At 45.4% G+C, this 16,116-nt stretch overlaps 1 protein-coding gene across 1 annotated transcript in view; it reads left to right on the plus strand.

Annotated features, from left to right (window-relative positions):
• The window catches only part of MGAT4D (MGAT4 family member D), a 271,656-nt gene that overhangs the window by 233,633 nt on the left and 21,907 nt on the right, over positions 1–16,116 (plus strand). The window contains exon 12 of the mRNA XM_075348407.1: positions 6,446–6,524. Coding sequence (XP_075204522.1) covers positions 6,446–6,524 — 79 coding nt within the window. The remainder of the gene's footprint in view (positions 1–6,445; positions 6,525–16,116) is intronic.

The raw sequence follows: 16,116 nt of genomic DNA on the forward strand, positions 1-16,116 counted from the left end.
TGTTTAAAGCGCAGATAGCATCATGAAGAACAAGGAACACAACAGGGAGGTCCGTGATACTGTTGTGGAGAAGTTTAAAGCCGGATTTGGTTACAAAAAGATTTACAAAACTTTAAACATCCCAATGAGCACTGTGCAAGCGATCATATTAAAATGGAAGGTGTATCATACCACTGCAAATCTACCAAGACCCGGCCATCCATCCAAACTTTCATCTCAAACAAGGAGAAGACTGATCAGAGATGCAGCCAAGAGGCCCATGATCACTCTGAATGAACTGCTGAGATCTACAGCTGAGGTAGGAGAGTCTGTCCATAGGACAACAATCAGTTGTACACTGCACAAATCTGGCCTTTATGGAAGAGCAACAAGGAGAAAGCCATTTCTCAAAGATATCCATAAAAAGAGTTGTTTTAAGCTTGCCACAAGCCACCTGGGAGACACAGCAAACATGTGGAAAACGGCGCTCTGGTCAGATGAAACCAAAATCAAACTATTTGGGCACAATGGCAAACGATACGATTGGCGTACAAGCAACACTGCTCATCACCTTGAATACACCATCCCCACTGTCAAACATGGTGGTGGCAGCATCATGGTTTGGGCCTGCTTTTCTTCAGGAGAGACAGGGAAGATGGTTAAAATTGATGGGAAGATGGAAGGCACCAAATACAGGACCATTCTTGAAGAAAACCTGTTGGAGTCTCCAAAAGACCTGAGACTGGGACGGAAATTTGTCTTCTAACAAGACAATGATCCTAAACATAAAGCAAAATCTACAATGGAATGGTTCACAAATAAAAGTATCCAGGTGTTAGAATGGCCAAGTCAAAGTCCAGACCTGAATTCAATCGAGAATCTGTGGAAAGAGCTGAAAACTGCTGTTCACAAACGCTCTCCATCCAACTTCACTGAGTTCGAGCTGTTTGCAAAGGAAGAATGGGCAAGAATTTCAGTCTCTCGATGTGCAAAACTGATAGACACATACCTCAAGCTACTTGTAGCTGTAATCGCAGCAAAAGGTGGCGCTACAAAGTATTAACTGAAAGGGGACGAATAATATTACACGCCCCAATTTTCAGTTAACTTTTTAAAAAAGTTTAAAATAAGCAATAAATTTCGTTCAACTTCACAATTGTGTCCACCTTGTTGTTGATTCTTCACCATAACATTAAAATTTTTGTCTTTATGTTTGAAGCCTGTAATGTGGGAAAAGGTTGAAAAATCAAGGTAGCCGAATACTTTAGCAAGGCACTGTACTAATGTACTTATGCAATATGTGCTAGCTGTGTGACTGCAGCATATTATTGTCTTTACGCCCATGTAACTATTTTTTTTAGTGATATTTACAATATTGGATAATCACGGCTGACCTATTTAATATTCTCTCATTCATATCACATGCAGGGCTCATTGGGATTCTGTTTATGATGTTTGAACCTTACCTCCCTTATTATAGTGTAGGGCAGAGGTCTGCCACTTTCATCTTTGAAAAAGGGTCGTGAGCCCCATACAGCTCCCGCCATCTTCACCGTAGTGGCACTCAGAGCACCCATTACCGGTATAATGAAAACCAAGGCTCTTCCACAAAAATCACACCAAGGCGGTATACCAATATCCAGAGGTTCCTACTTTATCCCATTTAGATCTGTTCTTCGAAGTGGAGCTACTCACAAATGTAACCATCTGGAGACCTGCTTTTCATAGCTGTTTGCTAGCCTTGTTGCTTATGCACCAAGCTGGCAGACCGCTGCAGGCCAAACATCATGGGCCCGTGAGCCACAGGTTGTGAGCCCCTGGTGTAAGGGACTTGTCAGGGTCTTTTAGGAACTGTGAAAGAGGAGCAGGCGTGCCAGTAATGTGCTATCTTAGGGTGCCAACCTCCATGGACAGGAAGTTTGGAGATATAGAGCATGATCGTGTGTGTAACCTCACACCTCAAAGTACAAAATCTATGATATATAATATATATATATATTTACTCCATTGTGCAGTTTTGTCTTATAACTAGGCCCTTATTAATGCCATGTGTTATTTACATACTTGCATCACAAACCAATTTTTAACCCTTTATTTACAAGTGTTAGCCCTTATTTAGCAGTACGATTTCCATGTAAATGCATATCTAATAAAAATTAAGATTTTAGGGTTATTGTTAGTACTGTGAGCTGGTGTTATTGTATCCTTAATTGGTCAGGAACAAGATTGGAATCCTTACACGCCACTGGTGGACACAGCCAGAAAAGGGCCCCTGTGTAAAAATAATATATTGGCCCTATGCAGCCTAAAGGGTGCTTTACACGCTGCGACATCGCTAGCGATTGCTAGCGATGTCGAGTGCGATAGCACCCTTCCCCATCGTACGTGTGACATGTGGTGATCGCTGCCTTAGCAAACATTATCGCTACGGCAGCGTCACACGCATATACCTGTGCAGCGACGTCGCTTTGACCACCGAACAATCCCTCCTTCAAGGGGGAGGTGCGTTCGCATCACTGCGGCGTCACTAAGTGGCCGCCCAATAGCTGAGGAGGGGCGGAGATGAGCGGCCGTAACATGCCCCCCACCTCCTTCCTTCCTCCTTGCCGGTGCAGGTAAGGAGATGGTCGTCGCTCCTGCGATGTCACACACAGCGATGTGTGATGCCGCAGGCGCGACGAACAACCTGCGGCATGCACCACCAACGATATTTCGTAAAGGCGCAAGGTCTCAACGATCAATAATTTTTGACGTTTTTTGCGATCGTTGAGCGTCGCTCCTTGGTGTCACACGCTGCGATGTCGCTAACGGCGCCGGATATGCGTCACAAACACCGTGACCCCGACGATATATCGTTAGCGATGTCGCAGCGTGTAAATGGCCCTTAAGAGTCCATCATAATGCACAATTCCTCATGCTTTGGAGGTAGAAATGGGCCCCCGGACCTTTTGGGCACTGGTGCGGCTACACAGGTTGCACCAATGATATGTCTCCCCCTGGTACACACTGTGTTTTTTTTGAGAGACTTGTGGAGTGGTTGCACTTTAACAAAAAACATCTGAAAAATTTGTTCCTAAATTTCTTGAAACACTCTTCTAATTTATTTCTATCTATCAATAAAACAACTGGATGTTCACATGTTCAGTCTTTTGATCGCTTTTAATTCACTTCATGTTTTCAAAATTGCCAAGCGGTTAAGAGAAGTGGCCTGTCAACCCTTCAGGTGTTTTTCACTATGAATCCACTCAATAATTTACAATAAATTCAATGTCACGGCTACAAAAATGTCCCAAAGACTCCTGGGTGTCTTTTTAGAGTATTTAATAAGTAGTAGAAATTGTTCTCGCTTTGTAAAACTCTTGCATTTCATTAATTGATTAATTGATTTAAAAAAAAAAAAACCTATGAAACTCACCCACAAAAACATGCTAAAAAAGCGTACAAATGTTTACAGAACATTAACAGAAAATGTATTTGGAAAACACTAACAAAATACAAAAAACACTCCAGGGACAAAAGTCTAAAATGACTAAGGCTGCTTTCACACTACTTTTTTTTAACATGCATCCTGAACGTTTTTTTAAAGCAAAAATGGATACAGTGCAAATCACTTCAATGCATTTGCAATGGACTCGCGTCAACATGCGTTCACCTGCATTTGCATGCGTTATAGTGAGGATCCAGCGACTTGCAGTTTTTTAACTTTTTTCAAAAACGCTACTTGTAGCGTTTTTGAGCTGTGTCCAAATACTGCAAATTGTTGGATACTGACTATACTGCACGCAAACGTATGTGAACGCTGGCATGCTGATAGACAGGATCCTGCTTGCTCTACTGAGCATGCCCAGAAACCAGCCTGGCGTGTCAGTCTCTCTCTCCCCCTCCCTCTCTCCCCCTCCCTCTCCTCTCTCTCTCTCCCTCGCCTGAGAGCTGCAGACGCTCGTAACCAAGGTAAATATCGGGTATCCAAGCAAGTTACCCGATGTTTACCTTGGTTACGTGTGCAGGGAGCCCGGCTCCTAGCAGCTGCAGACGCTCGTAACTAAGGTAAATATCGGGTATCCAAACAAGTTACCCGATGTTTACCTTGGTTACGAGCCTCCGCAGCTGTCAGATGCCGGCTCCCAGTCTCACGTTCAGTTCCCCTCACTCCCGATCACATGACTCCAATGCCCGCCCATAAACTTCAAGTGACAGGATCCTGCAAAATAACACATGCGTTTTTCTCTGCAAAACAGGATCTGCTTTTGCAGCAAAAAAACGTTCATGACGCATGCTAAAAAAACGTAGTGTGAAAGCAGCCTAAGAAGCACAACACAACAAGGAGCTTTTTCTGAAGGAATTTACACTTAAAAAACTTGGCGTACCTGAAAAAAAAAAAAGTATGTAATGTCTTAATATAGTCTTTGGCTGTGACTTTCTGATAGTGGCATCTCACGACAATGACTCTTTAAAGGGAACCTGTCAGAAGGCTTTTCCCTTGTACAGTATATCACAAAAATCCCCCCTCACATTATTGTAAATATTGTAAATATTTTATTCTATCTTTTCATGGAACACCATTGAAGATAGGACACTTTGATACAATGTAAAGTAGTCAGTGTACAGCTTGTATAACAGTGTAAATTTGGTGTGTCCTCTAAATAACTTAATACACAGCCCTTAGTGGCTAAACCACTGGCAACAAAAGTGAGTACACCTCTAAATGAAAGTGGGGGACTTGTGTCCAAAGTGTCAATATTATGAGTGCCCACCATTATTTTCAAGCACTGTGTTAACTCACTTGGGCATAGATTGCTACTGGAATCATCTTCCACTACTTTATGACAACATCACGGAGCTGGTGGATGTTAGAGACCTTGTGCTCCTCCACCTTCCATTTGAGAATGTCCCACAGATGCTCAATAGGGTTTAGGTCTGGAGATATGCTTGGCCAGTCTACACCTTTACTCTCAGTTCCTTTAGCAAGGCAGTAGTCGTCTTGGAGGTGTGTTTGAGGATGTTATCATGTTGGAATACTGCCCTGCAGCCTAGTTCCAAAGTAGGAGGGGATCATGCTTTGCTTCGGTATGTCACAGTACATTTTGGCATTCATGGTTCCACCATGCTTGAATGTGGGCAAGACACACTTGTCTTTGTATTCTTTGCCTGCTTGCTGTCACACACGGTTGACACCATCTGAACCAAATAAGTCTATCTTGGTCTCAGGACAGGATTCCACTAGTCCATGTCCTTGGTCTGTTTGTCTTCAGCATGACACCAGGGAGGGAAAATGCCAAGTTGGGCACAATTTGGTCATTTTCACTTAGGGGTGTATTCACTTTTGTTGCCAGTTTTTTTACTTTAATGGCTGTGTGTTGAGTTATTTAGAGGGCACATCAAATTTACACTGTGATACAAGCTAAACCCGAACTACTTAACATTGTATTAAAGTGTCATATCTTCAGGGATGTCACATGAAAAAAAATAAAATATTTACAAAAAATATGAAAACGTGAAGGGGTGTAATCCCTTTTATGATATCCTGTAAAGCACAGCACCTATAAGCTCTGCAATGCAAAAAATGAGACCTGTTATTATACTTCCCTACAGGGAAGTCCTGTCCGATGGGCATTTCTGGTCTTACTGTGGCGCCTCCTCTCTTCTTACAATTGCTGTTCTCTTTCCCTTCGTGTGGATTACGTGTCCTATGTCACAAACAAAGTATTTTACATCATACTCCTGCACATTCGTACTTCGCCGAGGGCAGAGCAAAGTATTGAAGTGTGCATGCGCATGCACTCTTTGGCCTTTCCCTCCACTTGAGCACTACAGTATTTTGCACTTCCCTTGGCATGGTAGAGTGAAGTGTGTATTCATGAAGTAGGGTGCATCATTCACACAAATCAAGAAGGAGGATGGTGATTGCAAGAAGAGAAGAGGCGCCAGATCAAGACCTACAATGCCCCTCGGACTGCAGCATGGGTGAGTATAATAAAGGGTTTGGGGTTTTTTACCTTTGCAGATTGTATTGGGGACTCCAGAATGTTGTATATGAGGGATTATAGATGCTGACCCTACTTTATATGGGACAAACCTAGTGACAGGTTCCCTTTAATGCTGTATCACTATTACCCTGATCACATGGATATTGGTTCTTCCACACTATAACTATACCTGGGCTCTGATGACTGCACGGCATGAATATTATTGAATTGTGGTTATTTGATGAGCTCCTGCTGTAAATGTCTTTTTCTAGCTCCTGTCTTATGCATACAATGTGTTGACCTTGTGTAACTATCTTTTCATTTGCATTTGTTTTATTACATAATAAATCAGAACATGTTACAATGTTTCACCGATTTCCTGTTCCATATCTTTTCTTTTACATGTTGTGTATATTTATCATTGCTTCATGATTATAAAAGCTCGTTGCATTTATTGGATGTCTGTAAAAAGTTTAACATGCAATTCATTTTTTTTACAGTTACCTTTTCAGGAGTGGAAATATTGAGCACCCGGGGGACAAGCTCTTTAACACTACTGTGCAGGTTTTACCAGCTGAGGTTAGCGGCACTTTATTGTATGTCAAACAAATTGCTAGACATTATACTCTGCTACATAGAGTTAAGAAATATAAATGTCCATGAAGTTCAACCTGCCTTTAAAGGGAACCTGTCATCAGAAATTTTGCACTAAACCTAAAAGATTCCCCCTCTGCAGCTCCTGGGCTGCATTCTAGCAATGTTCCTGTTGTTTATGTGCCCCCTTTCTGACCAAAATAAAGACTTTGTAAAGTGGTACCTTTTTGTATTCAGATCTTGATAATGGTACACGGGGGCGGGCTCTCTGGTGTCCGTTAGTCTGCCTCCCTGTCGCTTTAGGCCGTCCCCCATCGCGCAATTTCAAAGAGGTGATGTGAGGTAAGCTGGCCATCGCTTGCGCAGAACGTTGGAGGCGGCGGTGAAAGCACGAGATTATGGGCGGGTACTTGCTGATGTAAATCACAGCGCCGCCCATAATCTCACGCATGCGCAACACGTCACCAGCGGTCACACTGCACATTGCAGTCCTGCGAGAGTGGCACGGCGCATGCACGAGATTATGGCCGCCCATAATCTCGCGCATGCGCAGTGCCACTCGCGCGGGACTGTGCAATGTGCATAGTGTGACCGCTGGTGACGTGTTGCGCATGCGCGAGATTATCTTTTAGGTTTAGTGCAAAATTTCTGCTGACAGGTTCCCTTTAACTTGAACAAAGGCAAAACAAACCATTAAACTTAATCCGCTAATGCCCCTTGACGGATATATCCATAATGGAGCGTGTGCATAAGAGAATAGATACCAGTCATATTATATAGCTGGTATCTGCCTCTAACAGTAGCAATTAAAGTGCCCGCCGATCATTGCAGTTAACTTGTTAAATGCCGCTGTCAATTGCTGACAACAGCACGTAAGCGCCGTGATTCGGCCCAGATGTCCTGGCAGGCAGTGGTTTCCCGGCGTGTTTATGGTTGCCGCACCATCACAAAGAAATTAATTAAAAAGTGATCAAGCATTGTATACAAACCAAAATAGTATAAGTAAAACATTAGGTTATCTCACAACAAATGAGCTTTCTCAGGGCCTCATAGACCAAAAAATAAAAATGATACGGGTTTTGGAGAATGGAGATTCAGGCTCATTTTAATTTTTTCAGAATTTCTTAAATTTTTTCACCAATTGAATAAAAAACAAACAAACAAAAAAAAAAAAATAAGCACATTTGGTATCTGCGTAATCGTACTGATCTGGATAAGCATATTTTCAGGTAACTTTACTTTTACTGCGGGCAAAACCATAACATATGTAGCATCTTTCGTTTGGCATCTTGGAGTCAGCTCTCAATCCTGCTTTCACCATTATAAGAGGCGATTTTATATGCTCTAAAGCAGGCTTTACGCGTTGCGACATCGGTAACGATATATCGTCGGGGTCACGTTGTTAGTGACACACATCCGGCGCCGTTACCAACATCGCAGCGTGTAAACCCTAGGAGTGACGATCACCGATCGCAAAAACGTCAAAAAACGTTGATCTGTGACACGTCGCTCCTTTCCATAATATCGTTACTGCCACAGGTATGATGTTATTTGTTGTTCCTGCAGCAGCACACATCGCTATGTGGAAAACCGCAGGAACGACAAACATCTCCTTACCTGCGTCCACCGGCAATGAGGAAGGAAGGAGGTGGGCGGGATGTTATGTCCCGCTCATCTATGCCCCTCCGCTTCTATTGGCTGGCCGCTTAGTGACGTCGCGGTGACGTCGCTGTGACGCCGAATGCACTTCCCCCTTGAAGGAGGGATTGTTTGGCGGTCACAGCGACGTCACCGACAAGGTATGTGCGTGTGAAGCTGCCGTAGCGATAATGTTCGCTACGGCAGCTATAACCAGATATTGCATGTACGACGGGGGCGGGTGGTATCGCGCTCAACATCGCTAGTAATTGCTAGCGATCTCGCAGCGTGTAAAGCCTGTATAATCATCAAATGTGACAATCTCTTTGGCTCACTTAATGATAACTTGAGAATATACAGTATTTCAGTATAGGCTGCCAGTAATCTTCCGATATAGGCCCGAGCTTGCGCGTCCATTTCGCTTTACCCGTTATGGGAAACCCATCCAGGTACGTACATAACAGGTCATTATACAAACTAGATATCGCCCCCTTCTACTCCCCATCACACACACAGATTCCAAAACTGGATCCTTTTGGATCTTAATGCTACCCACTTTGGATTGAGCAGCATTGGCTTAATTTGTAAGTATTGGAATATGCAGGGACTCGATACCGGAAATTCCACTTTAATATCCGCTAATGATTTGAGAGTGCCATCATGTTGGAGCAGTTGGTAAAGATACCGTACATGAGCTACCTTCCAATTTCTCAAATCCTTTCAAGTATTGCAATCTCACATTATCCCAAATATGAGTGTAATTTGTGAAATGATCCACACTTCTTATGTTTTTATTCTAATCCATGTTTTATGTATGAGATTAACCATGGGTTATCTAGAAGCCATCATCCCAAACCTGTTGATATTCCATACTATCAATTATTGGACCCATCCCAACTATATGATGTAATAGACTTTATGATGAATTGAGTGACTGTTGTTCCTTGCATCCTTTCAGATGCTGACACTACACCGCCAGGAAATATAACCAGGGATTTGGAAGGGCTAATTTTCCATTTTCCTTATGTCTTTGTAGGGTCACAAACTTTATTCTCAATTGCTCCTTACACCAAATCAGGAAATTATGCAAATATACAATAGTTTAGGCATTAATACCATCTTAATCAAATTCAATCTCCCACCACCAAGAGTTGGAATTTGCACCAAGCAGGTTGTATTTTTCACTCTCGTAGTGACTTGGTTACCAGTCACATGGCTTTGTTAGTGGCAAAATAACAAACATATGACTCTTTGAGAAAGGGGAAGGAAAATGAATGCGCAAAAAAAATAAAAAGTTGCTCGCTTCTTAACGGGTTGATATAAATTTTGCTGTAATCTGTTTTGGCATTCTAAATACACTGAGGGACAAAATGGTAACAATGTTTTGAACTGTTGACTTTCAGGCTCCATATCTCACCATCCACAATAGCTTCAAATGTGACACGATCTTCATTTTCTAGGCAATCGTCTTGGCTATCTCATACTTTAATTTGACAACTATTTAGCATATGATTAGTTATGCAGATTCTTGACGTGTCCTTGCATTGTTACTGTTTTGCTCCTGGTGGTGGAAAAATCTTTTTCTTCCTGTATATTATAAATTACAACCTGTTCTCACATTTCACAATAGCTGTGTGTTGTTAAGTTGTTTTCCAAAGTGAAAGGTCACTGACTCAAATTGGGGAGCAGCCACGAAGATTTCCCAAGAAAGAGAATTGGCATCATCCAGCTCATCGATAGTGGTCTCTTGTCCAAGAAAATTGCCAAACTGCATCATGTGAGTGTTATGAGAGTTGGAATAATATGAAATGAAGGCTGTCCATCCATTCAAAAACCAAGAGGTGGACATCCAGGTAAAATATCGGAGTCAACAAGTCTGCTCATCACAAAATTAATCAGTTCAAGCGCGTCAAACAGGGCAGTGGAGGGGACTCATATGCTTCATAATAGTGAGATCACAGACATCCATGCCAGCACTGTGCAACGTATGTACAAAAGTCTGGAAAGGTGGCCCAAAAAAAGGTGAAGGAGTCTCGACTTCAAAATTGTCACAAGAAGTGTTGGCTCAAGTTTGACAAGACGTACGAAAAGTGGGCAGTAGAAGATTGAAAACAGGTCATTTGGAGTGATGAGACAAAAGTCAATAGGCTAGACTCTGATGGGTGGAAATAGGTCTGGAGTAAACAAAGGAAAAAGGGGCTAAAGGATCAAGAAATTGAAGGAACTGTCAAGTTTTTAGTGGAGGAACCCTGTTGATGTAAGGTTGTTTCACAGTCAAAGGCATTGGATACTTGACCAGGATCAATGGTGGTCTCAATGCTGAGTTATATATGAGTATCCTCCAAGATGAGTTACTTCGTACACTCGAGTGCTATGGTTATGAAAAGAATAACAGTGTTCCAGCAGGACAACAAGCCAAATCATACGTCGAGATAAGTGAAAAAATGGCTCAATGACAATGACGTAGAGGTGCTTTATTTGCCCCCAGAGTCCCAAGACTTCAACCCAATCAAACTCTTGTGGGTAGAATTGAACAAAAAGTTGTATATATACCTGTTACGAGGGAGACCCGGGGAAGCGTGCCAAGATGGTATATGGACAGCTTCCGCCAGTCAAGGTCCACTGTGCGGTGTAAGGGACCGCTGCTATGGTGGGCGAAGAGTGAGCGGGTTGCTGCTAGCGATCGTCTGGAATGTCACAGACGATCTGCGTACACCTGTCCGCCCTAACCCATGAGGGTTGTATGGCACGGGGCTCACAACTCGGTGTACCTGTTGCACGGGGACGCACAGAGGTGCCTACGCACGTGTGCCAGCGGGAGTCACAGGAATATGGCACGAGGGTAGCACAGAGGTGCCCACGCACGTGTGCTTCAGAAACCAGGTGAGTCCGACAGAGATTCAAGAAGCTCACCTAGGACAGGAACACAGCCTGTTAAACGGAATACTGCCGGAGCAGCAAGGCAGGGGCGAGACCTGCAAAATACAATGACGTCTGTACAGTGGCGTGGCAGCACGCTGCCAGACATCCAAACATAGAAGGACGGTCGCGTGCCGCCATGATGGCAGGAGGGGTTTTTAAGGAGATGTAGCTCCAGCCAAGGGCGGGCGCGAGACGGATGTGACCCAATCATGATCTGTGACGTCCTGGCCCGGCCAGTCAGGATTCAGCACATCACCAGCCTCGTTATCTGGCCGTGTGATACCAGTGAGCGAATCAGAAGACGTCACGTGGGGCACATGCTCAACCTCCTGCCTCTGGGTCATAAAGGCGGGATCTTCGGTTTCACAATGTGCAGAGCTAAGGGAAGTCTTGCTGCTTCCCTGAGCATCTATCCTTTGCACACTGTGCAACCACTCCGACCCTCTGCGATGCCAAGCAGGAGGGCACGTGGCAGGCAAGGGATGGGAGACCACTCCATTCCTTACAAGGAGTAAACCACTAGGTGTCACCCTTCTGCTGCATCTAGGAGGAGGAAACTCCTGCAGTCTCCCAGGCCTTTGGCGCTGCTGAGCAGGAGGGCTCGCGGCAGACAAGGAATGGGGGACCACCTCATTCCTTGCAAGAGGAGAGCCACGAGATGTAACATTACCCCCCCGTCTAGGGCCCCCCCGCCGCCTGTGCTCAAAGGCTGCTACCAAACCCGGAGCGTGGACATGATCCTCCAATTCCCAGGTCCTATGCTTCGGTCCACGACCGACCCACTCCACGAGGAAGTACCTCTTGCCCTGAACGATTTTTGTTTTAACCAACCTCGCTACTTCAGGGTTGTCGGACGAGGAGTCGGCCGTCGGCCACCAATCATGCCTGGCCTCTAGAACTCTGGTCCTTTTGGACCTGAAGAGGCCCACGACCTTGGAGGTATGGTCCCAGGAAAGTACATCATTCCGTAACCTAGGGGGAACGAGGGTCTGGCCAGGTGGCACCAGGTCTAGGGGAGTGGGTGACCCGGTGGTCCCGAGGTGTTCTTTACATGACCCTGCCCAGGACGAGATGTCCCCTGTTGTCCAGTTGAGTATCGGAGCATGCCGTTTCAACCAGGGGAGTCCTAGTAGGATCTCATCCGTCCCTTCTGGAAGCACCAGAAAGGACACCTGCTCATGGTGGCCTGGTGGTACATCCATCCTGAGAGGGACGGTGATCTGGGTAATGGGTTTGACAAGTAGGGACCCGTTGACTACCTGGACACTGATTGGTTTAGGCAACAGGACCAGGGGAACAGAGTACCTAGTTGCCAGGGAGGCTGAAATGAAATTGCCGTCAGCACCAGTGTCTAAGCAAGCCAGGGCAGGGAAGACAGTGGTGCCGAACTGCAACTGGGCGCTGAGGGTTAATTTAGAAGGAGAGGCAGCGTCTATCGTTCCTCCTCTGATGGAAACCAGACACTGTCTCTTTTCCGATGGTTTTCAACATCGGGTAGCTACATGTCCCCTCTGCCCACAGGCAAAGCAAACGACCGGCGGCCGAGAGCCTGTGGTAGAGGAGACCACCTTGGAGACTTCCATGGGCTCCACACAGTCATCAACAGAACTGGCTGGGAGACTGGTCTGGTGGGGAAGGAGAGTCAGAGGCTCTGTAGGCCAGGTAGACGTGGGGGCCGAAGAGACCTCGAGCCTCCGCTCCGCGTGGCGGATGTCTATGTGAGAAGCAAGCCGTATCAAGGCCTCTAAGGTGGTCGGCACATCACGCGTGGCCAGCGCGTCTTTGACGAACCCTGCCAGACCCTCCCAGAACACAGGGACAAGGACTTTATCTGGCCAGTCCAGCTCTGCGGCGAGTGTCCTGAACTGCACCGCAAAGTCCCCAACTGAAGTGGACTTTTGCCGAAGGCGTAGGAGTCGCAGCGCGGAGTCGTGGGTGACTTGAGGCCCGAGGAACACCTTTCTCATGGCCTCAAGATAAACTGGAAGGTGATTCACCACCCGATCTCCGCGCTCCCACAACAGCGTGGACCATTTTAGCGCTCTCCCTCTGAGCAGGGACTGGACGAATGCTACTTTCGCCTTCTCAGTAGCATAAAGAGTGGCGGACATCTCCAAGTAGGTGGTAACCTGGTTTATGAAACCACGGCACTCGGAGCTGTCCCCGTTGAAGCGCTCTGGGAGCGCAAGGCGAGGCGACTTTCCGCTCAATTCCACAGCCTGAGTAGCCGCTTGGGTGGCAATTGTCGCTAGAGCAGCCTTATCGGGGGAAGACCGCTCCACAGCTGCCAATCATGACTCCAACTGCTGCACATAACGCAGCAACTGCTGCTGCTCTTCTGCCATAGCCAGACCTTTGGCGCGACCGTAATGTTACGAGGGGGACCCGGGGAAGCGTGCCAAGATGGTATATGGACAGCTTCCGCCGGTCAAGGTCCACTGTGCGGTGTAAGGGACCGCTGCTATGGTGGGAGAAGAGTGAGCGGGTTGCTGCTAGCGATCATCTGGAATGTCACAGACGATCTGCGTACACCTGTCCGCCCTAACCCGTGAGGGTTGTATGGCACGGGGCTCACAACTCGGTGTACCTGTTGCACGGGGACGCACAGAGGTGCCTACGCACGTGTGCCAGCGGGAGTCACAGGAATATGGCACGAGGGTAGCACAGAGGTGCCCACGCACGTGTGCTTCAGAAACCAGGAGAGTCCGACAGAGATTCAAGTAGCTCACCTAGGACAGGAACACAGCCTGTTAAACGGAATACTGCCGGAGCAGCAAGGCAGGGGCGAGACCTGCAAAATACAATGACGTCTCTACAGTGGCGTGGCAGCACGCTACCAGACATTCAAACATAGAAGGACGGTCGCGCGCCGCCATGATGGCAGGAGGGGTTTTTAAGGAGATGTAGCTCCAGCCAAGGGCGGGCGCGAGACGGATGTGACCCAATCATGATCTGTGACGTCCTGGCCCGGCCAGTCAGGATTCAGCACATCACCAGCCTCGTTATCTGGCCGTGTGATACCAGTGAGCGAATCAGAAGACGTCACGTGGGGCACATGCTCAACCTCCTGCCTCTGGGTCATAAAGGCGGGATCTTCGGTTTCACAATGTGCAGAGCTAAGGGAGGTCTTGCTGCTTCCCTGAGCATCTATCCTTTGCACACTGTGCAACCACTCCGACCCTCTGTGATGCCGAGCAGGAGGGCACGTGGCAGGCAAGGGATGGGAGACCACTCCATTCCTTACAAGGAGTAAACCACTAGGTGTCACCCTTCTGCTGCATCTAGGAGGAGGAAACTCCTGCAGTCTCCCAGGCCTTTGGCGCTGCTGAGCAGGAGGGGTCGCGGCAGACAAGGAATGGGGGACCACCTCATTCCTTGCAAGAGGAGAGCCACGAGATGTAACATATACCCAAGTGAGTCAACCAGTATGCACCAACATCGGGACCGTGTAGAAGAGACCTGGAATCAGATTTTGGTGAAGATATGCTTGAATCTGATCTAGAGCATGTCCCAAATGTTTCAGGCAGTGTTGAAAGCTAAAGGTGGATTTACAATATACTAACAAAATAATTAAAATTTAGATTTTTAGGAGCAAAACAGTAACACTATAGTGAAATGACAAGAATCTGCATAACTAATCATATGCTAAATAGTTACAAGTCAGATTTATGTATGAGATAGCCAAGATGATTGTTATTAAAATGAAGGTAGTCTCACATTCGAAGCTGTAGTGGACGGGGAGATATGGAGCTTGAAATTCAAAAGCTCAAAACATTGTTACCCTTTTGCTTGTCATGTCATTAAAGGGTTTGTGCCATGGGCTAAGGTAGGGTCTCACTGACCCCCAGCCTATATACTTCTTGGTTGTTTGAGAGTGGGTACTCCCTGCTTGATTGACAGTTCAGGCCAGCAGCATCAATGCTCTGCTGGCTTGAACTGCCACCTTCCAATGCAGCTTTGTGAGGCAGCTTTCTCTTAGCAGTATCAAAATGGTTATATAGGCTGTATACATTTTATAGTATACACTTGGGACTCTTTTCTGTACATGACATAGGATACACGCACTGCTTTATACATCACATAGGATACACTGAAAATGGTGTATACATTACATAGGATAAATTGCAACTTCTGCACACAACACATAGGATATACTGCTGTAGAATACCTTGAGACTGCTGTATATATATCACAGAGGATACCTTGAGACTACTGTATAAATCACATGAGATACATGGAGACTGCTTTATGTATCTCATTGGATTCACTGAGAATATTATATACATCACATAGATTACATTGAGACAGTTGTATAACACATATTTGATACACTGAGACTGCTGTATATACATCACATAGGATACACTGAATCTGGTATATGCAACACAGGATATCTGAGACTGCTAATATATTATATAGGATAAACTGAGCCTGCTCCATCCATCACATAGGATACACTGCAACTGTTGTATACATCACATAGGAGACACTGCGACTGCTACATACATCACATAGGAGTCACTGCGACTGTTGTACACATCACATAGGACACATTGTGACTGCTGCACACATTACATAGGAGACATTAGACTACTGCTCTTAGTATGTTTACACAATGTTTTTTCAGGTGTATTCTACCTGGAACACACCTGAAAAAAGTGATAAAAACCTCATAAACAATGAACAGCAATGCATAGCAATGAATAAAGGACATACTGTATGTTCAGCCTTTTTAAACATCTAACTGCTTTAGAGTTTCCAAGCTCTAAAGGGGTTAAAAGAAGTCCGTAATCAATTTTTGTCATGCCTTCCTCTTGGAAGACAGACTATTACCACTCGCGAAAAAAAACATCAGTGTATGCTGACAGAAACTTCAGATCTACAGTCTTGTTTGCATATCAACTCTAATATCTATTTCTCAGTGTTGGAAGGAACAAACAGTCTAAGTAAAAGTATTGCTGGACTTGTCTTTAAAAGAACTACATGCGCATATAAATATTTTGGAGTGGAGAACCCA

This window comes from Anomaloglossus baeobatrachus, chromosome 1 (assembly GCF_048569485.1).
Source record: "Anomaloglossus baeobatrachus isolate aAnoBae1 chromosome 1, aAnoBae1.hap1, whole genome shotgun sequence".
Lineage (NCBI taxonomy): Eukaryota > Metazoa > Chordata > Amphibia > Anura > Aromobatidae > Anomaloglossus > Anomaloglossus baeobatrachus.